The sequence below is a fragment of the Platichthys flesus genome, chromosome 11 (genome assembly GCF_949316205.1).
Source record: "Platichthys flesus chromosome 11, fPlaFle2.1, whole genome shotgun sequence".
NCBI lineage: Eukaryota > Metazoa > Chordata > Actinopteri > Pleuronectiformes > Pleuronectidae > Platichthys > Platichthys flesus.
Window position 1 is genome coordinate 23,237,795 of NC_084955.1, and position 27,557 is coordinate 23,265,351.

Consider the following 27,557-nt stretch of genomic DNA (forward strand, 5'->3'; position numbering starts at 1 on the left):
GATGTGTTGAGTGGGAAAGTAAACTGAGCTCACTGCCAGGAGAAAACCAGTGACTCTGTGGCATGGTGAATTTGGATTCTGGACAGAATATGGTAATGACAGTAAAAGGATGACTTGCACTGCGTCCACATGATTGGCTGATTGGGTAATTGCATGAATAAGCCGGTGTACCGTGGTTCCTAATAATGTGCTCAGTGAATGTGAATACTTTTAGGGAAGGCTTTCCTTGAGACAAAGTATTGTGGTAATTATATTTTATATTGTCATTTAAACTGTTAAACTGATGTGAATGGCATCACAAATGTGCAATCTAATTTAAATGCCGTTAATAACTAGTTGTTTATACTAAAATACATGTGTCCATGTGTTATTTACCTTTAGTGGGATTGCGGACAATAGAACCGAAGTAAGGGAAATAAATTGGGTAATAATAATTTCTCTTAAAATTACTGTTGATGCTGCCTGAGGCAAGAAAACTGTAAATTTAATTACTTCCGCTCTGGATTCCATCTTCAGTGAACTGCCCTGGATGGACCAGGGCAGTTATGGACCTACACCTTCTCTTGTCCCTGAAGGAGTGTGGGGGGGGGGGGCATAGGACTTTCTATTAAACAGTGTGGCGATGTAAATGTTGTTGATATTGTTTCACAATGTCAAATTAATTATTCATGATTCTACAAACTGCCACCGGAGTGTTAGGACTGACTTTCCTTCATCATTTAGCCGGAATCTGAAAACGGATTGTTGTTCAGGCCTGGTGCTTTTCTTTTTTCTTTTCCTTTGTCCCCACAGAGAGGTACCAGCTGAATATGTGTTGGAGCGATGCAGCTCACTTGCTTGCTTGCACGGAATCCCGTTGCACAATCCAATGCCACCGGCAGTCGATGGGCTAATTTAATAAAGATCTTTCGACAGCCGTCCTTGATACAAGGTCCTGCTGCCGCCGCCGCCTCCCAGTCTCTGGCTGAGGTTCTATGTGTTCAGGGCGACTCCCAGTTGCACTCAGTCACTTACTTGAATCGTTGCCTATTCATGCATCAGCTCAGGTGTCACTGATTTACACAAGTGCGACAAGCCTCACCCATTTATTGCGAGGGGTAGCTCCAATGACTTGGCAGTGATTACGCTCGTGCCATGTTAATGGCAGAAGTGTTTTGAACGCTCGTATGATGAGTTGTGTTAATGTGTCACTGTAATAATCAGCGGAGCACACAAGGCAGAATACATATTTAAACATTTAACGATGAGTTTAATTATAAATAATTATGTCTCAACACCACTGGGATGTATTTAAAATCCCAGAATCGAGGCTGCGAGTCAGATCTCAATAGAAATGCATTTAAGAAGCGTCTCCGTTGAGTGGAAGCACAAGGCTGACCGTCGGGCCCAGATTGTGTGTTCAGGGTTTTAACAGGGTTTAGCTGTTCTAATGTGCTGATGCATAATTAACATAATCCACACTGTAAGTATGCTGATACTGAATACTTCAATGGTAATTGCAGAAAACTAGAGCTGCAAAAGGAAGAAAAGATATTTTTAATGGTTCCAGCTTCTAAATGTGTATAATTGCAGTTTTCTGTGTCGTAACATTATAATAACCTGTTTATAGTTTTGGACTCAAAGTGTGGTGGTGATATTATATTGTGTTCTAGGAATAGTGATGACAGCTTGTCATTGTTTTTCAGATGATTTACGGTCAAATTTCTTTTATCGTTTCTTGAAAAAAATAAAACAATTAGCAGAAAGTGTTAGTCACAGCTGGAAGTCACACGGTGTTCATTGTCATATTAGTGTTTAAATTTGGTTTCTTTGGAAAACCGCTCCCATAACCGCTCCCATTTCCTGTACAGTAAGTATTTTAATATTTAATTAAACTTTCCATGTAATGGTCAACCATGAGAAAACAGTTTACAGAGGTCCTCTCCCTCTCTGTAATCTGATCTCAATGACAAACTTGTTCTTGTTTACTTTATGAACAGGAAAGCTGTCATAGGAAATCACAACCTGAGGCCACTGCAATTCTGGGAGCTTGAACTAACATCTATTCTATTTCTCTTTCATAATTAATATATACTGAATCATGGAAATATAGCACTATGATAACTTTTAAGATATTGCTATTGACTGTATTTAAATCCCTACATGAACACCAATGAGACTATTGACCTTTTTTCCATGTAAACTTTTCCACTACTCTGAGTCGATTGGATTAAAATTGAATTAAACATGCCCGTTTTTTTTTTGGTATCATTCCCTGTGCTTTAACTTTGTCTTGCATCGCTCTTCAGCCTTGAGAGTTTTCACGGTTGAAGCTCAGTGAAGCTGCTGTTGCAACACTGACAATTTTGAAACGCTGATTTATGTAACTGGCACCAAAGAGACACTGTGTTCTGATGAGCCTGATCGCTTTCTCTCTCTCTCTCTCTCTCTCTCTCGCTTTCTCTCTCTCGCTTTCTCTCTCTCGCTTTCTCTCTCTCTCCTCTCTCTTCTGAACTGTGACGTGATGGTTTTGCTGGATCCTTCTTCCGCCGAGGTCTGATCAGAATCTGAATCGGATCATTTTCAGCAATGGCAGCGTTGACCCGACATTAATGTTGTGTGAGTGCTCGGAAGTCTGACCTCGGAGAAAATAATAGATTAATCGAGAAAAAACGTCATTCATGCATCAGGCTTTTTACCCGGATGGATTCTGCCAGTTAATCTGTCATAAACCCTTGAGGTTGGGACACAGACATGAGAATTATCCAGTTTTAAGGGCAAAGACGAACAAAAAATAAAATATGGTTGAACCATTTGCAAGCCTCAGTCTCAACCTGAGTAAAGGACAGGCATAGGTTTCTTCACGTGCCAATAGAGTTTAATTTAAAAACTGTGACAATCTCCAATATCCCATTGGCTTTTGCCTTCCCAGTGCGGGTCAGTGGTTCTTAACCCTGGATTGGTCCTGGGTAGGATTATAAGTGGGTGTTTGTAGTCAGAAGACTGGGAAATAAGAAATACTACTGATAATGATTCGAAATGCCATTTTTGCTCAGCTTGCTGGTTGAAATTCAAAGTCCTGTTTCATTCACAGCACCCGGGAAAGGATTTGGAAAATAGAGGGTTGGACGATCATGGTTAAAGCTAACGTGCAGGACAAAATAAACAAGTGCCACAGAGTTAGAAAAGTGGAAATGCTTTATTCTTCTTTTAAAATGTAACATTTGGAGATGAGAGATCAGTGATTGTGTTTCCCCCTCTTCCATCCACAGCAGTATAAAGAAACCTAACACTGGCCTCAGTGTCACAGACGATATCCAGCATGCTCCTGTGGTTCATAGGCCATAAGCATGCACGCTAATAAACCATCAACACTGTGTAAAGGCTCTAAATAATGTTACTGAATCAACAAATGAATACTGTAACTGGGTAATGGCTCAATCAATATTTGAGAACTTGAGAGGATTGCTCGCAAAGCCTAGAGCCAGAACATTAAAAGCTGATGATGTAGAAACAGGAACTTTTTCCCCCTCTGGTTAAGTTAATTTTTTGTGAGTAAGAACAGTGGAGTATATGTTCGAATGAACATCTTTCTGGCATCGTTTCAGAAGTCGGGAAAGTGAGAATAGGGACTTTTCTGGAATTTATTGACAACATGTGTCTCAATGTCTCTTTTGACTTGATCATCACTCATGCATATCCAGGAAGCAGTGGTTAGCAGTAAAATAGGTTTGTTTTAAGGTTTCAGATAATCTAGTGAGTAAGGAGTGCTATTCTTTAGTGTCAACTGTACAACATGTGATTGTGTCAGTGACATTACATCAGTCAAAAACCCTCAGATATACACATGATTTAAAAAATATAAATAAATGAGAGTCTTATAATAAATTGGGCTCCCTCCTCCTTTAGTGTCGGCTTCAGTCGAAGCTCTGGGGACTAACTCTTGGTCACGACCGCAGTGTTCCCCAAATAGCCACGCTCCACTCATTTCTGTTTGTTCAGCTTTAAAAGTATAGTCCCCGGGTATTCACCTTCTTCACACTTCATTTGACCGACAACTGATATTATATGGTAAAGAACGGCAGCATCTGGGCCCTTCGGCAGATTTAAACCTCCTGTGGGATTTGACTGCAGTGCAGCTGGAGAACAGAGAGTCCATATGCTATTTTCATAATCAAACAACAAGCCCTTCACCGGAATATTGTTTATCTGATACAATTATGTGGTGAACAATGACTGTACAGTCATTTGTAGCGTCTTTGTCTTAATAATCTCACATTTAGGTAATGATCAACGGAACAAACAATACACCCAAATGAAATTAAATTGGTTAAGCTGTAAAGGTTAATTTAAAAATGATTTTCCCTTCATCCTCTAAGCCTTGACTCCTAATCTTCATATGTTGGTGCTCGTGTGAATTGATTGTGTTAAAGTGATTGGAGTTTGTAGCGCGACTTATCGCCCTTTCTGAAAAGTTTACGCAAGAGCTTAATGTCCTCGACTGAACCGCCTTTTATTGATTCATGCATTTCCTCTTCCTTACTGTCACCAGTGAGAATACTTGTGATTCATTTACTTCCTGTTTTTTTGTCATTCCTCCAAAGCTTTGTCACAGTGTTACTCTTCCGTAAGACTTTCACACATAAGACTTGTTTTCATCTTGGCCTCCTCTGCCCGATGAACACATCAGGCGGTGTGAACACAGTCATGTTATTTAATGATGCAGCTTGGAAATTAACTCTCAGTGGTAGTTTGATGCGAGAGATCTTCTTGCTTATTATTACTCCACAGAATTTCATATTATCAGGGTTCCTACGGTCATGAAAAACCTGGAAAAGTCATGGAATTTGAAAATGTCATGGAAAAAAATTAAATCCCAAAAGTTTTGTAAAAGTCATGGACAGATTTGAGAAATCATATTCATACTTTCATGTTGTTCATTTACGAGTTTTAAATAATTCATATGCTTTTAAAGAAATATGCTCATAATATAAGCAGGCATATACTGTATGCCTTTGAATTCTCATTGTTGGTTTTGTAACTTTTTCGCATATACACAGAGATTTCACAAAATGTTCGGTCAGTTATTGAAAAGTCATGGAAATGTCATGGAAATCGATTGGTCAAAATGTGTATGAACCCTGTATTATGAAAGGGACCCCGCTGTATGTTTAAGTGGGTACATGCAGTCCAAAAATCTGTTTATAATCTCAATTTAATATAAAATATAAATATAAAATAATATTCCAATAATCTGTATTGTTTCGGCTCTAAACCACACTGTCTAACGAGAGAGACACATTTTTTTTCCCCATTCACTTGCACCATTTGTACTTTCCCTTTGAAACCATGACCTTTATTGATAAACCCTGGTGTGGAGCTGTGATCTGCTCCTGTCTGAAGCGATGTGATTCAGGTGAGTCAGGCTGCCTGTTGTTGGGGGCTGTAGATAGAACAAAGGAGCCAGGCATAATGGGTCCCCTGTGATACCCTCAGTGGCTCTGACAGTTCCTAACTGCTCAGTGAGCCAGGAGGAAAAATGCAGGATTCAGGCCATTAGAGGATTTGGATTCCTACGGGGATCGGCGAGCAGTTGGACATGTTGTGTCTCACTTTCTGTGTCATTCTCTCTGCCTCTCGCTTCCTCGTCCCCTCTTCCTCTGTTCGAGTCTCTCTCCGTCTTCTCCACTAACTCAACGCAGACGCTCTAAATCACACAGAACGTATTTTTGGAACAGCTAAGGCTTATAACTAACGTCCCCTTGTCAGGAGGAGACAACCAGGATTACCAGTCATATTTATTTCTTCATTATGAGATAGTCTGATACTCTTGTTAAATGCTACTGACACTTTAAAAATGTAACAAGGCATTTCCTCTCTGAGCATAAACTAAAAAAGAAAAATGAACCCAGTTATGGATAACGAGCACATTAAAGCAAGTTTTCTTCTTTAGTACTTTCCAGCTCCTACTGTATTATAATCACGATAGCTTGTGGACTTAAATGCGCTTCCAGTCAGATTATGCAGGTAAACCCTCGACCCTGGATGACCAGTAAAAGGCCATAAAACCTCAAGGGTAATCCGTCCTACTTCTGCTAAAACACAACAAACCTGATCTTAGCTGTACATATCAAGGTCTTAATCAGGTCTGTGTGAGCTGATGTTAGTTGAGCATCTCAGGTATTCTGCTTTCATAACTTGTTTTGGGGATGTGCTTTGGTCTGGCTCTAAAAATCTTAATCCTGGTTGACTCGGTATTTATTATTGAACTCCAAGGAACCGAGATTAACCGAGGAGATATTTGTGTATAGGAGAATATGCACCCTATAAGGTAGGGATCTGATGTGACTATAAATAGTCAACCTGATAATGGGGATCTTGTCTTATAAGTACCTTTTTAAGGAGTAATACAACTTACGGCAAAAGGAAATACCCGTGCTTACCTTACTTCCCCTAGAAAAAGGACTGTTGCAAAAGAAATGGCGCCTTCAGGAAACAATAACACGCGGTGTTTATGTGCAGTATTGTATTTTTCTTTTTGTAAAGGAAGCGGGGGAAATCCTGAGGTAATAAAGCAGGAAGTAGACACATTCCATCAGTAATATGTGAACACAAGGTTAACATGAAAACATTCTTGACCAGATCATAAGGATTATCTGCAGTCATGCATTTAGGTTTTAAGTTTTAAGAATGTGATTAATGTGTTTACATTTAACTCGACATGGCACACCCATGGTTCACAGAGAAGTGGGAGATCCCTCCAATCCAGGTTATCATGTCACGGTCTGTGTTTAGCAATACCTTATTGTTATAAAATATTATATGTATAATGATTTATTAATTCTAAGAAATAACTGTTTGGGTTTAATTCCAGTTATAGACTGAAAGGCTTCCCAGGATCTGTGTGATAAGATGTTATCGGGTTTGAGATGTTTTTCCCGGGAATTTGAGGCTCTGCTCAAATCAAGCAAGTTTTATTATTATATGTCATCTACTATGACAAATTAATTGCTCAGACAAACAAACCATCTGACTGAGGCTATTCTGTCTGCAGCTGCACTGTGGTCAGTAACCACTGATTGTGCTGCATCCTGTCTAAATGCAATGAAGTATGTACGTGACACATAGCCCAGAAGTCAGTCTGTATTTACTCTAATAACCACTGCTCAGCCATGGCAGTCAACAAAGCTGTAGAGGAGACAGTAAGAGGACAGACTGGGGACAAATTACATTAGAGATGAGAAAGAAGGACAGCAACACTCATCTATCTCAGCTGGTGTTGTCAAATGTATTGTTATAAATGCCGTCACCAGAGAAGGTGGAGTTTTGTCATGTTTCTTTGTCATTTATGCTTATGTTATAAATACATGAGCCGTAAATGTCAGGGAGGATGTGTTGAAAGCTCCTTCATGCGTTACGTAGTCAAACACATGGAAATCATGTATGCAAGCAGGCAATCATTCTGTGGCTTTACCCATCCTGCCTTGACACGGTGATCTTTGTGAATCTTGTGTCTGTCAGCATGTTGTGAACATCTGAGTCTGATTACACGAGAGGCTGTGAAGGATTCAAGTATTTCATTAAATCCCTGAGGAAAACAAAAGTCAAGGGTTTCCACTGAAGTGCAGTGTCAGGAATTCTCAACTTGGCAACATCGTATTGTTGACAATGTGATGCATTCTTTTTGCATCAAGTGGTACCATTAAGCTGCCACCAAGTGATTAACAATGGTTTGCGGGTTTGGCTGGTCTACATTTGAGAAATGAGCTTGAAGAATCTAAAAAGTGAAACAGTTTGTTCCCTGAGCTGAAGGAACCTGCCACAGTGGGAAGTGCACGGTTAGTTCAACATGTCAGAAATGTGGCTTCTGTAGATGTCTGGATTTCTGTGGCCAATACTTCCTCAGGGAGATTCCATGTTCTGTCTCTACAATATACAGTGATAGGAACCTGAAGTCACCCAACAAAAGTCGCTGCTGTGATTCCACAGAGCAAATGCTCAGACCGAACAGGGGGGGCGGGGGGGGGGGGGGGGGGGGGGGGCAGGAAGGAAGGAAGGACTGAACATGGAAACTGTATCAGAGCAGACAGCTTGTTGTGTTGGGCTGTATTGTTCTGTAGTATAAGCAACTGCCTGGCTGTAACTGCAAGACAAAACATTTAATCCTGGATTTTATTGTGAAAGACATTTGATGGACTTAAAAGACTGAACTATAACAGGCATTTTTCTAAAATCAAAAATGTGTAAAAGATTGAACATCATAAGAATGTAAATGGGCATCAAATATCATAATAGACTCAACGATCAGAAGAGAAGAAATAAAGAGCAAAACCCTTTCAGGGAAATAGAAAAACCTGATTCTGTACAGCTGAAAAGACTCCTGTTTCTGAGCTTTTTATTTACAGAAAAATGTTCTCCTGTTTCTTTGCAGGATGGTTCCAGACATCGCAAAGAGAGAAAGAAGACCGTGTCATTCAGCAGCATGCCTACCGAGAAGAAGATAAGCAGTGCCAGTGACTGCATCAATGCCATGGTGGATGGCTCTGAGCTGAAGAAAGTGCGATCCAACTCGCGCATTTACCACCGCTACTTTCTCCTCGATGCTGACATGCAGTCTTTGAGGTGGGAGCCATCGAAGAAGGAGTCAGAAAAAGCCAAAATTGATGTGAAATCCATCAAGGAGGTCCGCACTGGGAAAAATACAGACACTTTTAGAACTAATGGAACCTACGATCAGATATCAGAGGACTGTGCTTTCTCAGTCATCTTCGGGGAGAACTACGAGTCCCTGGACCTGGTGGCGAACACAGCAGATGTAGCCAACATATGGGTAACGGGACTGAGGTATCTCATCTCCTATGGGAAACACACGTTGAATATGATAGAGAGCAGTCAGAACAATATGCGCTCATCGTGGTTAGGGGAACTCTTTGATGAGGCTGACTGTAACAACAGCAAACATATAACGCTATGTGCCGCTGTGCAGCTCGTCAAGAAGCTGAACCCGGGACTTAAAAATATAAAAATAGAACTGAAGTTTAAGGAGCTTCACAAAGCTAAGGACAAACCAGGCTCCGATGTGACCAAAGACGAGTTCATCGAGGTCTTTCATGATCTTTGCACCAGACCAGAAATTTACTTTCTCTTTGTTCAGTTCTCCAGCAACAAAGAATTTCTGGATACCAAGGACTTGATGATATTTCTAGAGGCAGAGCAGGGTATGGCTCAAGTTAGTGAAGACATCAGCCTGGAGGTGATTCAGAAATATGAACCATCTAAGGAGGGTCAGCTCAAGGGCTGGCTCTCCCTCGATGGCTTCACCAACTATGTTATGTCGCCAGAGTGCCATATATTTGACCCGGAACACAAACTGGTTTGCCAGGACATGAACCAGCCCTTGTCCCACTATTACATCAATGCATCCCACAACACATACCTGATTGAAGATCAGTTCAGAGGTCCCTCAGATGTGACAGGGTATATCCGTGCTCTCAAGATGGGCTGCCGCAGTGTAGAGCTGGACGTATGGGACGGGCCTGATAATGAACCTGTTATTTACACTGGCCACACGATGACGTCACAGATCGTGTTTCGCAGCGTCATCGACGTCATCAACAAGTATTCATTCGTTGCATCCGAGTTTCCACTGATGTTATGTTTAGAAAACCACTGCTCCTTAAAGCAACAGAGAGTCATGTTTCAGCACCTGAAGAAGATCCTTGGAGACAAGATCATATTGGATCCTCCTAAACCTGAGGACTGTTACCTCCCTTCTCCCTCGGAACTGAAGGGAAAGATCCTGCTGAAGGGGAAGAAGCTGAGTACGAGCTGCACTGCTTCGGAGGGTGAGGTGACCGATGAGGACGAAGGGGCGGAGATGTCTCAAAGGATGAGCATCGAGTCTGCGGAACAACAGACCATCGCACTCAAGAAATTCCAACTGTCCAAGGATCTCTCTGATCTGGTGACCCTGTGTAAGTCTGTGGAGTTCAGAGACTTCGCGACGTCCTTCCAGAGTCAGAAGCACTGGGAGCTCTGCTCCTTCAATGAGGTCTTTGCCACTCGCCATGCAAGTGACTTCCCTGGTGACTTTGTCAATTATAACAAGAAGTTCCTGGCACGGGTGTACCCGAGCCCCATGCGGATCGACTCCAGCAACATGAACCCACAAGACTTCTGGAAGTGCGGTTGCCAGATTGTAGCCATGAACTACCAGACTCCAGGCCTGATGATGGATCTAAACATTGGCTGGTTCCGTCAGAATGGGAACTGCGGCTATGTGCTGCGTCCAGCCATCATGAGGGAGCAGGTTTCTTATTTTAGTGCCAACACTAAAGATTCTGTGCCTGGCGTTTCTCCACAGCTCTTGCACATGAAGATCATCAGTGGACAAAACTTCCCGAAACCCAAAGGCTCAGGTGCCAAAGGAGACGTAGTAGACCCCTACGTGTACGTGGAGATACACGGCATCCCGGCTGACTGCGCTGAACAAAGGACTAAAACAGTCAACCAGAACGGGGACAACCCTCTCTTCGACGAGAGCTTTGAGTTTCAGATAAACCTCCCGGAGCTCGCAATGGTGCGCTTCGTGGTGCTAGACGACGACTTCATCGGGGATGAATTCATCGGCCAGTACACAATACCCTTCGAGTGTCTCCAGCCAGGGTTCCGTCATATACCGCTGCAGTCTCTGACGGGGGAAGTTCTGCCACACACCTTGTTGTTTGTTCACGTGGCCATAACCAATCGAAGAGGAGGCGGTAAGCCACACAAGAGGGGACTGTCTGTACGGAAGGCCAAGAGGAGCAGGGAGTATGCCAGCATGAGAGTGCTATTGATCAAGGCTGTGGATGATGTCTTCAAAACAGCCATCCTGCCACTTAGGGAGGCAACGGACCTCAGAGAGAACATGCAGGTAAGAAATTCAAATTCAAATGCATTTGGTTTGCTTGTGTTCTCCCCGTGGATGCACCTTCAAGATCTAAAATGTATGTGCTGACTGCAAGACCCCCCCCCCCTGTCTTCTTGCATGAGAAGAGCCAAAATCTGAACCCTCAAGTCAAACTTATATAATGTAAGATTATAACCATATTTACTACAAAGAATTTTGACCATCTAAAAAATAAGGCTTCCTCCTTCGAAAGAGAAACACGTCACCACCGCGCTCGACTGAATCTGATTCGATTTAGCCGCCATGTGTTGTGCAACCCTCAAAACAGATGCAGGCAAGTTGCGTCATAATGTGCATTAGGATGAGTCCCATTTGAACGGCATGTCATAGATTTCAATAACTTCTAATGTTTAAATCTGAAACAGATACAGCAGAATGGAAGAGGTAAAGAATAATCATGTTAAAATGCTACAACAAATGATGAAAGTGTCCTTTAGCTTTAACCACGAGACCCTGACCCACACAAACCCAGTGTCGCCCTGAACCTCTTCCCCCTCACATTGAACATGTACATGTAACATCATGAAAACAGTTTAATACTATCTTTTATGTGTAAATGTATAACATACCTGCTCATTCACAGTCTCCGTAAAGAAAGATAATACATTTTGTGAGAAATGCTGCACAGGAGTCGCTCAACACTCTGTGGTCGGTCCCATGTTGTGTCTCTCCAGGCATCGCATTGGGATTTATTTTCGGTCGCCTTGTTTATATTGCAGTCATTGTGTGATAATAAGCCACTGGCCTTGAGAATATAACACATCCCGGCAGTCCTGACACAGTTTGTCCCTTCGGTTGTTTGTGTTGGGTTTAAATTTGGCCTCTTCACAGGAAGGTTAGGATTTGTGTGTGTGTGTGAGCTTTTTCCCATTTCCATGTGACACTGGTGTCAGTCCAGTTTGTCTGAGTGCTTGTGAGTGACTCACAAAAATGAAACTTCTCCCAGGTTATTAGTGAACTTGCGGTCACTTCCTCTCACAGCGTCTTAGTTATGATTATATGTTTTATTTAGATGAATGCCAGAATTAAGTAACATGGAATATTAAGTTACTCTCTCTTCACACTGTAACTGATGGTTATGGCTTCAGATATTTGTTTTTATTGGCATGTCTGTGCAAACCAGTATAACTCTATGCAGGCCCATGCTTCTCTCTAACTTCTCTCGTCTCTCTGCAGAATGCCATAGTGTCCTTTAAAGAGCTGTGCGGCCTTTCAGCTGTGGCTAACCTGAAGCAGTGCATCCTGGCCTTGTCCCCTCGACTGGCTGGACCCGACGTCACTCCCATTCTGTTGTTCAACCTCGCCGACCAGTACCCTGAGCTGGAACCACAAGGCCTGCTGCCAGAGGTCCTCAAGAAGGTCGTCACAACCTATGAAATGGTAAGTTGCAGTTAGGAGTTCGTCTCTCAATGGGCAGGGTAATGTCTCTTCAAGGAAAAAGTGAAGGGGGCTTAAATATTTAGTATTTAGTTTACTGATATCTTGCAGCCCTAGTGTACTGGGTATTAGGCAGTGGTTCACAGTTACAATGGAATGGAAGAGAACTAACCTACCAAACCAGCTTTGATTCCATTCAAATCAATACCTTAGCTTTACTGGTCTTAATGGGGACACACAGTGGTGGTTGGGTAATGGGGCCAGAGCTCTGTTAAGTAATAAAATCAATATCCGCAAGTTATGCAACAGGCCATCGAGGTTATTCCCAGACAATACCATTATCCCCATCACATCCTGTTCTCTGACCCTGATTCTCCTCACGCTATGACGGAGTAGAGCTACAAGTGAACGACTTTGAATAATTTTGCAACCAGTAATTAATTTGTCTTATCGGATATTTACATCCTTTTGGTTGCAGCATTATGTTTCCAGCAAGGACACAATGAAGTGGTATTTACACCCAACAGAGTTATTTTCACAACACTCTTCATCCCTCTCAGAGATAAGCATCTGAAAAAGGGGGATGCTGATGGAAAGACTCAAGACGAAGACAGATTAAGGTGACCCCTCTGCTCAATCCAGACTCTGCAGTGGAGGGGGAGGTAATTGGCCCTGATGGAAAGAGTGGTAGGGAAAATTGAGTTGGAGGGGGAAGAAAGGAGAAAATTACGGGTGTTTGGGGAGCAAAGTCGAATAAATTAAGAGCAAGGGCTTAAGTGGTTCGAAGCTTCGGGCCTTGATCAGCCAACGAGTGCCCGGAGAGACGAGGAGCTGACGAGCACGGAGGCGCAAATGAAAAGAGGAGAGTGGAAAAACTTAAAGAGTTGTAAATACTGTATGGGACAATACAAAATCAGAAATTCAGGCACTGGGTCAAAATCCACCAGTGGGACGAACCAGGCTCTCACTTCCGAATTGGCAAAAAATAGAATCTGGGTCTCGGTCCCTGGCCATTTATGAGCAGGAAGAGAGAGATTTAGCACGATGACATCTATGGTCTTAGATAACAGGGTCCGGTTTCCGCATTTGGTAGATGGAGAAAATATGAAATCTCTGTCGCGTTGAACCATGGAGATAATGAAACCCATGTGTTAGTCATTTCTTCACTTGGCAATAATCCAGTATCATGTTTTCCCCCCGTGGTATTTGGGAAAACATCTGAAATACTGTAGTTGTGCATCAGCTCTCTGTTGTGCTATTATTCATGCGACACACAGTTGAGGTCTGTTGTGTTAAATAATCCATTCTTAGAGTTTTTAATGGTCCAGTGCACAATGGAATTACTCATCTTACATCACCTTGAAAAATAAATGAGCATCCCTGTGCTTTTTCCTGCAGTGCGGCTACTAATGATAATAATACAACCCGCACCAGCACTTGTAGTAGGTAGTGTTTAGTGTGCAGATGGGGCACAGTGCACCCACCTACCTTTTTAGAATGTGCCTCCTAAATGAGATGCTTCATGTGCCACCGGAGCTGTAATTTCTTCACCCATCAGGGCGGTAATCACAGTGTGTGCGACAGCTCGACTTGCCCCCCCCCACTGCAGCTGCAGAGTGACACGGGCAGCCACAATCACTTAGTCATGAGCGCTTGTAGCCTAACATGGTGATTCACGACATGGGTTTGTGAGACTGCGTCTGTCCCCCCGTGAAGCACACGACATGATGGAGTCTTATGTCATCGGCCTTTCAGAAAAGAAAACACAGGATGTTTGGATTGGCGTTAGAAAAATGTCTTCGCCTTTTCATTTCCTCACTGATTCTGCTAAAATGGGGATTTAGAGCTGAACGGTGATTTTTTTTTTTTTTATAATAATTCAGTACGTTGATGAGAAGGATGCAAAAAGAGATCATCCTTCCACAATCGCTCCTAAAGGACAACTCATGTCATTCTACATTTTTCCTACTGTTCACACACTTAATGTGAAGAACATTATCAGCAGCATCTGATCCAACAGGTTCTTACTGATGACGTTTTTCCTCAGAAACACATCAGTAAGAATTTACTTTCACTTTTACAAAACAAGGAAACAGCTTTGCTTTGCAGCTTTCAGCAAACAGTGCTCCGACAGGAAGAGCTGGTGCACGTGTGTGTGGGGGGGGGGATTAATACACGTTTGATGCTCCAGTGAATCTCCAGCATCAGGACAATGTGTTCGACTCTAAATAAATCACAGCGTATGATTCACAGAGACGAGCGAAACATGTGACCCAGAGAAAACGTGGCAGTTTTCAAACATTGTTGGACATGCATGTATACAGTCAATTTTATTCAAACAGCACTTCTCTTACACAGTAGCAACTCCAAATCCCAAATAACATTAAATGAATTGAACAAAGTTATAAAAACTGTTAATATCAGTCAATATTTATAATATTATGTAGATAATTGCTGTTTCTCTGTAATAAAACCCACCTTCTCTACTCAAGAGGACATTACCAACTGTTCACTTTTGCTACTAATAGAAGTTTCCCTTTTCTCTTTATGCCCTCCATCTTGCCTTTTACACCTCCCACCACTCGTTCTTTTCCCTGTGGTCAGCCACACGGCCGGCGAGCTCCAGAGATCGATCTCAGGGGCAGCGGCTCTTTTCTCACTCAGTGGCTTTGTTACACTGAGCTTGAATAAAAATAGTGTTTTTTCCTGTCGTCCTGGCAGCTGAGCTGGGCGGCTAGGTCTGCGTGGCACAACCTTGCACTGCACTTAGGGCACTTAGGGAGTGTACCGAGTAAATGTACATGTCAATTAAAAACAACGGCGCGAACATAAAGGCCCCGGATAGCAAACGGGCATTAACTGAATATCATCTCCTTCAGATGAGACAATTAAGCCATTACTGGAATATTCAGGGGGGGGGAGATCCAGATGGTTTGCGAGCCACCTTGTTCACTCCGTGCTTGTTGACCTGTCTGTGAAAGGCTACACATGCATCATTAACCTCCTGAAATGCCTCTGAACAGCCAGAGAGGGTTTTTATTTCTTTTTTCTTTTCAGAGCAGCGTGGGGAGGATGCGGTGTCTGGATATAATAAATGGATTCCCAAAGCCTTTGAGTCGGCTCTAACGGCCACCCTGAGAGTTTTAACAGTTTGCAAGTCAGAGGAGATTGTGCACTCAATTAAGGCCGAGCACAACAGTGGAGGAGCTAAACTTAGCATCATTCACAGCTGCGGTTTCACGGGTAGCACAGTAGTGGCATGACTCATAAGGCTTCGCACCTCTTAGGTTTAACGTTTCATGTTTATCAAACAACTTCGAGGATCTGTCGTAACAGAAGCTTTCCACACCGAGCAGCAGGTCTGACACGTACCTTTTTAGATATAGGACACTTCCAATTTGGAAAGAAAAAGGATAACATCCTAATTGCTTGTGTCTCCTTCCCTCGCCCACAAGCGCTCCTGCAATAACAGCTTGTTTTTCACAGCCCTCCCTGGACAGACACCAGCCGGCCAGCAGAGCCAGACTGCTCCCTGCTTTGTTGTGGAATGCCACTTCTTGCTGATGTGGAAAATGAACGCAAATGTGAACAATATGTTTTTTTTGTCTGCTTTCAGGTGATCCAAACCAGCCGGGTGCTCCTGGAGACCTATGAGGGGATATATGACCGAATCCTACAAACGCAAAAAGCAGGTAAGAGACGGCAAAAGAGAGAGAGAGAGAGAGAGAGAAACCCTAAAAGCCTGCGTTTGCCCGACAGTATTAACCAGCTGCCGAATGTTTGCCTGCAGCTCCTTCGTCTCCCCAATGCTACAAGACACAGTTAAATCAATAAGAGATTGGGTAGAGCTGATTATACTTGGCCTATTTGCAGGAGAGTGGAATTACCGTTCGATTCATGTTTGAATTGGAGCACCCCCCCCCCCCCCCCCGTGCTGTATTTTAAGTACAAGGTTTGGTTCAAGGTTCAGAGATGAGTGAACCTGAGATTGACATCACAGCTAACAGACGGTAGCTCAATAGCTTTTTCCACAAAACACGCAGCTACACCCTCATGTGAATTTAAAGGAGACACATTTTGCTAATATACATGCTCATAATTTTAATTTGAAAAGGTTTGTATACCCAACTGTTGAGAAAATACTAAGTTTGAGCTCCTGTCTCTCTAAGGCCTCCGTCTACCCCTGATTGGCCAGCTCTCCCACTCCCACTGTGATTGGTCAACCACTTCAACCACGTATAGGAAGTATCGAGCTAATTATCAAAGGAGAAATTTGAGAATGTTGTATTTATAAATGATATGTCTCCTTTTATATGTTTATTGAGCCCCCACATGTTAATATGATGTGGTCAGGGATCAGGTCAATCCCCTCGTTTGATTTGCTGCTCGTCAGTGAAGCTCAATAATTTGCAGATTGCTTTATTCTCCGGTCAGTGTCAGTCCGACCCACGTTCAGTCTTTACTCAGTGACACTTCTTGTTCTCTGAAACGTGCTGCAGAGATCAAAGCTAAACTCTGGTAACGAGAAAGAGTTCTCTTTAGAGATTAATGTGCCTCATAATGCAGCACTTTGCCGTAAGGGATCCATCAAGGAACATAGAGAGCTGATTTATCACCGAGTCTGACCCATGGAAGCGCCAAGCGAGAGTGCAAGGGAGCAAAGATGGACCATCATTACCGTGGCTCAGCTTTATTGGTTTCCAGATGGATGCCTTTATAAAATATTCATCGGCAATTGTCTTGGCAGATCTGAGAACAGCAGGACTTTGTCCACCACGTTCCAGCCCTGAACAAATACCAGATAAAGGAGAAGGGAGTGACTGAACTCATTGGTTTGCTTGTGTAATTTTGAAATGGCCGCTGTGTGAACTGTGCCATAATGACCCCTTTTCATCTGTGCAGCGTTCATGAGCATCTCTTCCTATTCTATTTCTCAAGGCCACCGGCGGTTTGGCAGTTTACAGATCTACAGTACGATAATATTTACAATTACAAGTTGGCAAATATGTTGACTCGACACATTAATATTACACGTTGTGTGATTTAGAGAGTGAATGTTGCATTGTGCTGCCTCCAGTTCCACCTGTTGCTCATCTGAACATAACTTCTCTATTTGAAATCATTCAAAGACTGAAGGAGTTATTATCTGCTTCATCAGCCGGTCGTCTTCACACAATTACATTTAATTATCAGGAAATCTGTCGTTATATTCGTTTTTCGCTGAATGTTTAACAAAATAATTATTTATAACAGATCAAAACATAGAACAGTCAATTTCAAGCTTGTGTAGTGATTTCTCTCTTTTGTTTTCCAAATTAATTCAAAATACTACTAAACAATAATATCCTAATATATTGGAGCGTGGATCAGAATGGCCGAAAGAAACAAATGATTTAATAGGAAATCGATTTTTTTGGTATTTTAATTTGGCATGACTTGCCTGATTGATTTATTGTTGGCTAATAAAAACTTCACATTCATCAGTATCGGATATATTAGTATCAGAGAAGTAACTTTCTACTCCCTTATATCAATGTCTGACCCCAAAAATCCTTTTTGCTTCACATGATACTAATATTCAATGTATTCAAATAATTGTGGTAATTTTCACGACCAGTATATTGAGACAATAACCTCAGGATCTGATGTAACTATCATTTGCAGCACAGAGTGAATTATTACTCCACATGGAAACAAGTGTAACTCCAACCTTTTTATTCAGAACCTTCCACAGAAGCTTTGCGAGGCTCAAAGCATCATCATGTCTGATTATTACCTAAAAGCAGCCGGACACATTTCAACAGCTAACAATTGAGAAGTAGGACACAACAGATGGAGAAGTGATGAGCTTGAACATTATTTTTCACCCTGAACTGACACATTTTCATCCTTGCGGTCTGTGTGTGCACTCGTGTTTCTGTGTGTGTGTGTGTGTGTGTGTGTGTGTTGTGGTTTCATGCACTTGTCTGTTGTGGGGAAACTGGGTCAGTACAAACCCAATTCCCCCTTTACAGCAGGCGGAACCTTCCAGCAGCAACAGCTATTAAAGTTGTGAATTATCCATCACATCAGCTTCCCCCCCCTTCCCAAAGGAAACACACACACAAACACACACACACGCACACAGACAGGCAGTGTCAGAGAACACATTCAGGTGTTTGCTGCTCAAACACGGATGTCACTTCCCTCAGCCGACAGTCACTCCGCTTCCAATTAGTGAGTCCAGCTCGATGGCTGAGCAGGCTAATTAGATGAGTACACAAGACGTCGTTGTGTGGTCGTTGTGTGCCGAGTGCAACACGATGGTTGTTGTGTTGACGCTGTGCAGAGGGAAGCGACAGGTTTCTTTTTCCAAAGCAAGGAGCGAGTGTTTGTGTTACCGATGTTGAAACACATCAGATGTGTGGAAACCCTGAGATCACACAGTGCAACGCCGTCTTTGTTCTTTGCTCCTTCAGCATGTAGGCCACTGCATTATAGATTTCCACGACAGCAAGTATTTCCTTTTTTTTCAATAATCTGCTTTTCATTTTCTTCACTGATCGTTTGCCATTTTTCTGATGTTTTGTAAACTAAGGACAATTTAATTATATTGTGGTTGTGCGACCAACAAAAGCAGCAAATTCTTACATTTCAATTTGAGTTATTTTTGATCGGCAAAATGCTCTTTACTAATTTCACCATCTCCAATATGAGTTTATAGTCTTTTCTTTAAATTTCACATTTCATCATGTAAATGTTTGAAACTGTCAAGCGATGTGTGTTCTGTGTGATTCTCAGATTCAGTGGTGTGAGTGGATTCGATCAAATCTGGTTTAACGAATGATCGATAATCAATCAACTGAATAATTCAGAATATGCTAATCGTATCTGAGATGCTTTACTGTAGCATTTACACTCAGAGAGAGAGAGAGAGAGAGTCTTTACTGTACAGCTGCCGTCTTGCAGCATTACCTCACAGTCTTCAGTGAAACGCCTTCCCTCTGCCCGACTCCATAACATGTTACTAGGCAACCTCCTGTGTGTGTCTGTGTGTGTCTGTGTGTGTGTTTGAGTGTGTAGCAGAAAGAGGAAGCTGTGCACCATTTTTCAGCAAAGTCATGGTTCACGTGCGCAGCAGCAGCAGCGGCGGCTCTGTACTTACAGATTGTGAAATTGAATAAACATTATCTTTGCTTGATGGTTGAAACACAGGAAATGTAAAAGGTGAAGTTGCGTTTGTGTTTTGTGTGCAGCGTTGTGATGTCTGGTTCAACGATGACAAACGTGTGCGACCTGGTAGTAAATTCTCTCGGCTGCTTGAGGTTGTGTTCCAGCCCGAGGTCTGTTAACAGACTCGTGTCTTCAGCTGAGAGGCACTGACACAACCCAGTCCCACACCTATTAGGATGATTTGCCGCGAAGGGATCTCTCTCTCTCTCTCTTCCCCCCCCCCCTCTCTCTCTCTTCCTGCCTCACGTGCACACCATGTTTCCATAGCAACAGTACCAACAGGGCCCCCAGTACAGACTCTAGATATCAACGCTTCCAGTTAACAAACTGGGTAGTTCCCAGTGCAGACGTGTGTTATGCAGACATGTGCGTATCAGGAACTCTCTCTCTGTCTCTCTCTCTCTCTCTCTGTCTCTCTCTCTCTCTCTGTCTCTCTCTCTCTGTCTCTCTCTCTCTCTCTCTCTCTCTCTCTCTCTCTCTCTCTCTCTCTCTCTCTTTCTCTTTCTCTTTCTCTCTGTGGTTTATTTACCTCACAGGCCAGGGCTGCCTGTTGCTGCTGTGTCAGTGCTCGTGCCATAAAGCACACTGAACATTAAACATGTCCTGGCTCAGACTCAGTCATGCAGAGGGAGAGAGAGAAAGAGAGGGAGGAAGAGATAGAGGGAGGAGGTGGGGAAACCTCCTCGGGAGACAGATCCCTCCTCTGTTCGATGCTTGATGCTGATCCACAGTGAAAGGACGTCATGTCTGTCTGCCTCCACAGCTTCTCTCCTTCACTTCTCTCTCTCTCTCTCTCCGTTTCCTGGGAGCTTTACTCACTCTCTCCTCCTGCCTCAGTGCTTCCTTCATTTTTTTTTAGTTGTCTTCTCCTCCTGTGTTTTATCAAGCGTCTGTGCTTTCTCTCCTTTTTTTTTTTTGACAGGTTCACCGGGTTTTTATACTCGCTCATCTCTCTCGACAGCCCATTAATACCTTGATGGGATCAGCCGCTCACTCACATTTCACCCCGGGACTTAGATTTCAAATTTAATGAAGTGCTGCAGGAGGGCACACATCAACACACAGCACAGTAAATATTAATGTAACAATGTAGATTAATTAATCTGATTCTGGGAACACTGAAATCATGGAGCACCCGTTTCTCACCTGGTTGTGCTCCATCTCAAGAGGCTTTAGCTGCTTTCCTTTTAGCTAATTGGATCAAATGTCCCAAAGACATTAACCTTACTCTGGACTTTAAGGTGTGAAAAAGCCCTTAAATTGAACTCTTAGCTTTAAGTTGTTCAGATATGTTCTTTTAAAGCTGACTCCTGCACCACAGCAGTTCCTGTGATCCCCTCTCACACTGCAGATCTGCAGTCAGGAGAGAGGAGTCGTCCTCCACAGCCTCAGAGTCTGTGTACGTCTGCTGCAGCAGTCGACTGTGACATGTTGACAGTACATGCCAGGGTCTAAGCTCTAATGTGTTTCCCGGACCTGTCACCTCGCCGCCACACTTCGGTTTGACAAACCGACGTGAAGTCCGGCCACAAAGATGAATGCAACACTTTTAACTGGTGTCTGTTTCTCTTTCAGCGATGGAGTTTCACGAGAACCTCCAGGACTTGGCCACGAAGGAGGGCTTGAAGGGCAGGAAGCTGCACAAGGCGGTGGAGAGCTTCACGTGGAACATCACCATCCTGAAGGTGAGGGTTTCGACTCAGATCAGCCACAACTCCAGTGCCCAGTGTGGTGTTTGCGACAGGGACTCGGTAATTTGAAATGTGTTACTTCTCATATCGCTGCAGGGCGCTGACGGTCGCAGGAGGTCAGAGCACAGGGTCAGGGGCCTCGGGCGATTCTCTCTCATGAACATTTCACCATTATTCTGGTTATGTGACAGGTCTTGTTAGAGGCTGTGCGACAGAATGGTTTCCAACTGCAGCTGAAATGAAAGGAGCTGCAAATAGGCCCTTCAAAATAAAAACCAGAGGATATAGGACAGAGAGTTTCAGATTGCAGGGTTAGATAAAACTTCTTATTAAAGATGAGGACTGTGTTGTTCTGCCTGCACTCCAGAGATAAACGTTGATTCACCCCGACATTGTGTAAATGTTCACTGACTCCTTGTCGCTGCGTGGGAGGCATTTAACGTATTATATCCACAACGTTATGTTCCATCGTTAAAAGGATTAGTTCACATTATATAAAAATGTTTTTAAATAAACCTACATTTAAGATTGTCTATAAGTCAGCAGTTCATGAAAAGGTCGTGGCTGATATAAGCAGTGATTTCAGTTATGATCAGGTTTGATATCAGATTCCAGGAGATGTTAATATGTCTCTGAACTGAAAGTAGTAGTTGTTGTGATTACGTCTTCAGTTTGATGGTTAATCATTGTTACTGGAGGTAGCAACAGGAGCTAGGAAGACACTTGTTGTGTCATAATGAGCAGGTGACGTGAGTGCAAAGACGTCAGAAGTCATTTGATGCTTTTTCTCTTCTCTGGTGAATAAGTTCTGCAAAGTTAAAAAGCTCAAATGACTCTGTAACAAGCTCCTGAGAGGAAACACTTCTCCTGAAGCTCCTCGTCAGTAGTCGGGCCAACACCTTCTCCTCATCGTGATGTCCCTTGACACGATGCCCGACATTTGGATAATGCACGTCTTGCAGCTGGTCCGGCTCACCCCCTAACATCCAGGTCCAGCTAGAGCAGAGGCCGACTGTTCCTGAACGTGCTGGAAGACTTTATTGGGATGGGGGGGGCTTTAAAGAGACATGAGCTACTACTGAATACTGAGATTCTAGTCCTCATCAATCCTTCTGGTTTCCTGTCACTGGCATGACTGAAAAAGTGATGTGGTTCATTAGAAAATCGTTACTGTAAATTGATGAGCCCACAGCTGCCACTGCTCTGTGTCCACCATCTCTCTGACACTTGGTTCCATCCCCTCAGGGCCAGGCAGACCTGCTGAAGCATGCCAAGAGTGAAGTCCAGGAGAACCTCAAGCAGATCCACTACGCCGTGCTCACCTGTAACCTGAGTAAAGGCGGAGCAGCGGGCGGCTCCTCGGGCTCCGAGTCCAGGGGCCGACGTAGCCTTGACGCCATCGCCGAGAAGGCCACTGGGGAGGAGGAGCTCACTGGTGAGGACAACTAGTCCCACTGTCCCCTGACACCCCCCGTTCAGACCTATACGCTGTTCCTGCCTCCTGAGCTCAAAGCCCACTCTCTCTCTTTGTGTCTTTTAACATGACTTCATTACTCTACACTCATGCGCACGCACTTACTCAGACACACACCAGTGTTTTTCCACATTCCATCAAGAACATTCCTGTATCCAAAGCACAGCTGTAACCTCTTACAGACTTCTGCCTTGCAATCATAAATAAAATGCCACCACCACTTCAACCCAACTTCAAATCTTCAAAAGGTCTGAGGTTGCGTTTTGGGAAAAATTAGTTTTTAGTATTTATAACCTAAACTGTTGCAGCGTGGTGCTGAAGCAGGGTTTTCTCCGGGCGTCTGGACTTAGGGGCTTTTTGAACCATTATCATGACTAAATGTAGGAAAAGCTGATTGTCAGAAGATAGCGAGGAAAAATAAAGTCACTGATAAAGTGAGTGCTCTGTCCTGAGTGATGCCGTTATGCAGCAGGAGATAAAACAAGACCTCGTGTGAACTGCACTTTCCTCCCATAGCGGCGCTGTGACCACTCGTCAGCTGACAGACCCTGTAGCAAGTCGATTGCTCTCACAGAATTATTTTCTCTTGACATCTAACATTTCTCACACTCGAGTCTATTTGAGCTCGACGTCTGTGACAGGACTCAATTTTCTCGGCAGTTTCACAGATTTTTTCCGTGTTGTGAAATGCTGAGAACTTGTTTGCAATGAATTAATTTCCTGTGTTGCAGCAGAACATGTTACAACCAGGAACTCCTGCAGGTAGAACTGGACTAATGAAACACTTCTGATAAACTCGAGATGATCGCTGTAAATTTGAGTTGTCTGTGTCACTGGTTTCACGCAATAAACCAATTACCTAACTGGCCCACGGCTGCACACAAGATAAAGCAAGATAAACACTGTTTCATTTTCATAACCATAAAACCTTGCATTTTAAGGATGGTAAAAACGTTATGGATGTTTTTAAGGTGACTCACTCTCAGACGGGTCAATGTGTCATACAGGTCACGCGATCGAGGAGCACAAAGCTCGACTATGAAGCAACAAACTAAGTTAGAGAACTTTTATTTCATTATGAGAAGTCTGGCAGTGGAAACTAACGTTAAAAGGTCTCAGTAAGTGCTCCACAGATCCTGATCTGTTCTTTTAAAATGATTGTTAATTGCACCGGTGTTGTCATAAGTTTAATACCCAGAGGGGAAATGTCCACACCGTGAAATCCCTACTCTAGACGGACTCTATAAAATCTGATAAACTACCAGTAGAGAACTCTCAGCAAAGTGTTTTCCATTCATTGGTTTTAGGTTCTGCTCCTAAGTCCTGTAACATCCGAGGAAACCCTGCGTGGTGTCTTTCTTTCTAAACAACGGCTTCACATCCGATGCTTCCCTAACGGGCACGAGTCGTGTAAATGCCAAATCTTAAGCATCCAGCAAAAAGTAAGCGTCAGACACAAACCACACTGAAAACTCACATCTTATCATCTACAGACACAGTACAGACGGTCCTCCATTCTTCTTTCTGACCCTGTCACTCGTTTCCTGTTTGAGCTGGGAGGGCAAAGTCAACTACCGGCCACGTGACGGACAAAGACGTGAAACTGCTCAGAGACTTCTACTCTGTGGACAGAGGGAGGGGAAGGGGGGGGCTACATGAGGAGCTGAGTAAAGAAAGGGAGCCGTCGGCTTGCTGAAAGAGATTTTTTTAAAAGCACAATTTTCTGGAACTATGAATGTAACAGGACTGAGGAAGCGACCGGAACCCGGAAGGAAACGGAAAGAAGTAAACAGTGAAGGAAACGTGAAGAATGAGAGTTAAGAGTTGTTTACAATAATGAACTTGTCCATGTTCTCGTCTGCCAAATTAGTATCATATACTATGTGTACATATATATATGAAGTTTCCTGTTACCTTTTTTCTGCAGAGTGCATCATTTTATTATTGTATACTTGGAAATATAAGATTTATTTTATAAAAGATATATAAACATGTCTGTGGAGAAACTAAAGTTGTATGTGTGTGTAGATATCTGATAAGGATCCTGGTGGACACGGAGGGAACTGCATTAGAATGTATTCAAACAGCAGAAAGTCTCAGAACCCACAACCAGCAGCTGCAGGAGAAGGAACCACGACTGGAAGCTCAGCACATTTACTCACATTTCAGCATTTCAATAGGAAACTAGTGTTTTGGTTTTTAGGGGATGGTCCTAAAGAGCATAAAGGACTTTATGCTCCGGAGGATTTGACCAAAATGTCACTGTTAATCTCAGATGTTTGCAAATCATAAAAACTGCCAGAAGTCATACGTCTGTTCTTTTTTTCAAATGTATTCTTCCAGGTACAAAACGTTCACAACCGATTCCACTGTAATTTGAAAAAACAAATGATCAATCCCGTCTGGCAGGTTTTAAAAACTCATTCCCTTGTTTGCTAGTGATGGTTTTGGTTCGGTCCTCTTCCAAGAGCAGAAGGATTGAATCCATAACTCCATGTCTGAACTGGAGGTCATGTACAAAAAAAGACTGTGTGGTTTCATTTCAAATGTGCAGTTTGTGCTTTTAATCGTATAGAAGTTGTTTCCCTGTCCGACACTCGTGGGATTTGCTGTTTCATCTCGTCTATGTTCATCAGATCCTCCATGTGCAGGTCTGAGGAAACCCTGTGCAGCCTCAGCTCTCGCCCCCCCGGCAGGTCGAATGAGTCACTTTGTGAGAATTTAAACTCAGGTCTTTGGAGGAGGTGGAGAAGGAACCGGTCCTGGTGACACTCGTCTTTAATGCACAGTGAAGCTGTGTTTGAATTGTGCCTCATCACTGCTACATGAAACCTATTGTATCGTGTGTAAATATGTCCCCCCCCACTCCACATTGTGGCTTCCATCAGGGCTCCAGTGTGATTTTTCATTTCACAGCTCATTACTGTGTCTATATTAAACATTTCAAACTAGAAAACACTTTGTTTTCTAATTATTGAACGAAGGATAACGAGCAAGAAACAAGGTAGAAGGACGAGTTAAGAACCAATTTAAACTTGATTCAGATCAATGCAACCACAGTGAGTTTAACCTGCGTAACGTCCCTGGACCTCAGATTCCAGGATTGAGGGATTAACATAATATTTAATGCTCTGAAATAATTTGAACCTTGAGGTTTTGACAAACAGCTCAATGAGTATCATGTATTGTTCATTAAATAAAGAGGAGAGTGACGTCCTATTCAAACGTGTCACGTATAAACCCCAAAAACCAGCTAGTTTCAATCTCCTGTTCGACCTTTTTAAAGACACTAATTCATGTAAGTCATAATTTAAAATGCTGACCATTGCTAATTTGCTAATTTAACAACCAAGGCATCAGTCTAAAAACCTTTAAGTCTGAGCCTAACAATGTGATGTGTCATTAAACTGCCTTAAAGTCGTCTAATGGATTTTTTGGGGGGCGAGTGCTCGGACGTTAATTTAATCAAAAACAATTTGAAATCAAAATTAGATTCCTTTTTTCCTAACGTACGGGAATTCTTAATTTCCGTCTCCCTCTCTTTTATCTTATTTCCCCTTCACTGCTCACAAGATTCTTAAACCCTCTGTCAGGATCACATGATCCAGCATCGCCTCTGAAGTCCAGTGCTGTGCCAGTCAACGTGTTTAGATCTGTCTTGGAGAGGACGAGTAAAGACTCAGCTGTATCACCGGCCTCATCTCTTTATCTGTCGAGGCTGGAAAAGTAAACGGTGTTGGATGGATTGTGCGGCTGCGGTGTTGTGTTAATAAACCAGATAAATAAATGTTGTGTTTTTTTCTTCACTGTGTGTCCTCGGATGACGGATCAGATGTTGTCCAGGTCGCAGCAGCAGCAGCTTTCTCTGCAGCTTCTTCCTGGACAAACAGTTGCATCTGCTGGGAAATCCATCATCATCAGCATCACCTGCCCCCCCCCTCCCCCCTGCAGGATGCACCATATTGGACTGACCTTCCCACTTCGGTCATCGCTGCTGTTTCTCCCCGTGTCCCTCATTGTCGGGCGCTGTGTCAGGTGGTTCACATCCCTCCTCATCGAGGCACTCAGTTTCCTTTCCACCGATTCGAAGCAGAAGAAAATCACTCGAGTGTAAAATGTCACTTGAGGGTCAAAGGGATATTATACGTATTTCTCTTCTCTCCCCCCCGCTTGCATGGTTGAATATTGGTTTCTCAACCAGTAATTGTCCAAGTGGCTTTAACTCACAGGATGAGAGTCACTGGGTTTAATCACAGATGTTCTTTTGAACCTCTCTGAACTGGAGCTTGATAACCGGTCAGCACAACGTGTCAGGAGACAATGTGCTTTTCTCAGTGTTTATTTCTTTTTGTTCATGTAAAAGTTCTGCAAAGTTAAAAAGCCCAGAATCGGTAAATCAACACAAAGCATTGCTCTTAGATCCACAAAATAACCAAACCATAATCGCTCTCTTTCCTGTTCTCCAGCTACAAAATAAGACCAATCACCCAAAGCATCAACAAAAGCCCCAAACCTCATATTCGTCTTTCTATAATTTCAAATTCTGAATTCTTCTTCACAATAATCCACTAACAATCAGGAAGAAAAAAGTCGTTACATTTTTTTTATAATAGTTTGGCCTTTTAAGGCATTTTTCTTTTCTTCCTCAGACCCCCCCCCCTCCTCCTCCTCCTCCTTATCCCAATGGGAAGCCCTGATACTCAGTCTTGTGTTTTTCCTATTCAAAGCGACTCTGAATGAAAACACTGCTCCAGATGCCCACAATGAAACGATTACCAGAGTTAGCATCATGTTTAATTAGAGAAGTTCCAACAGCAGCATCGGATATAATAGATTTTAGGTTGTAAATCAACAACGACAATAAAAATCTTTG

At 42.9% G+C, this 27,557-nt stretch overlaps 1 protein-coding gene across 1 annotated transcript in view; it reads left to right on the plus strand.

The window, feature by feature from the left end:
* LOC133964960 (inactive phospholipase C-like protein 2) overlaps positions 1–25,107 on the plus strand; it is a 31,618-nt gene extending 6,511 nt beyond the window's left edge. Inside the window, exons 3-8 of the mRNA XM_062399311.1 lie at positions 8,411–10,894; positions 12,107–12,310; positions 15,924–15,999; positions 21,095–21,204; positions 22,456–22,645; positions 24,178–25,107. Of these exons, the coding sequence (XP_062255295.1) occupies positions 8,411–10,894; positions 12,107–12,310; positions 15,924–15,999; positions 21,095–21,204; positions 22,456–22,645; positions 24,178–24,212 (3,099 nt within the window). The 3' untranslated portion in view covers positions 24,213–25,107. The remainder of the gene's footprint in view (positions 1–8,410; positions 10,895–12,106; positions 12,311–15,923; positions 16,000–21,094; positions 21,205–22,455; positions 22,646–24,177) is intronic.
* The last annotated feature ends 2,450 nt before the right edge of the window (positions 25,108–27,557 follow it).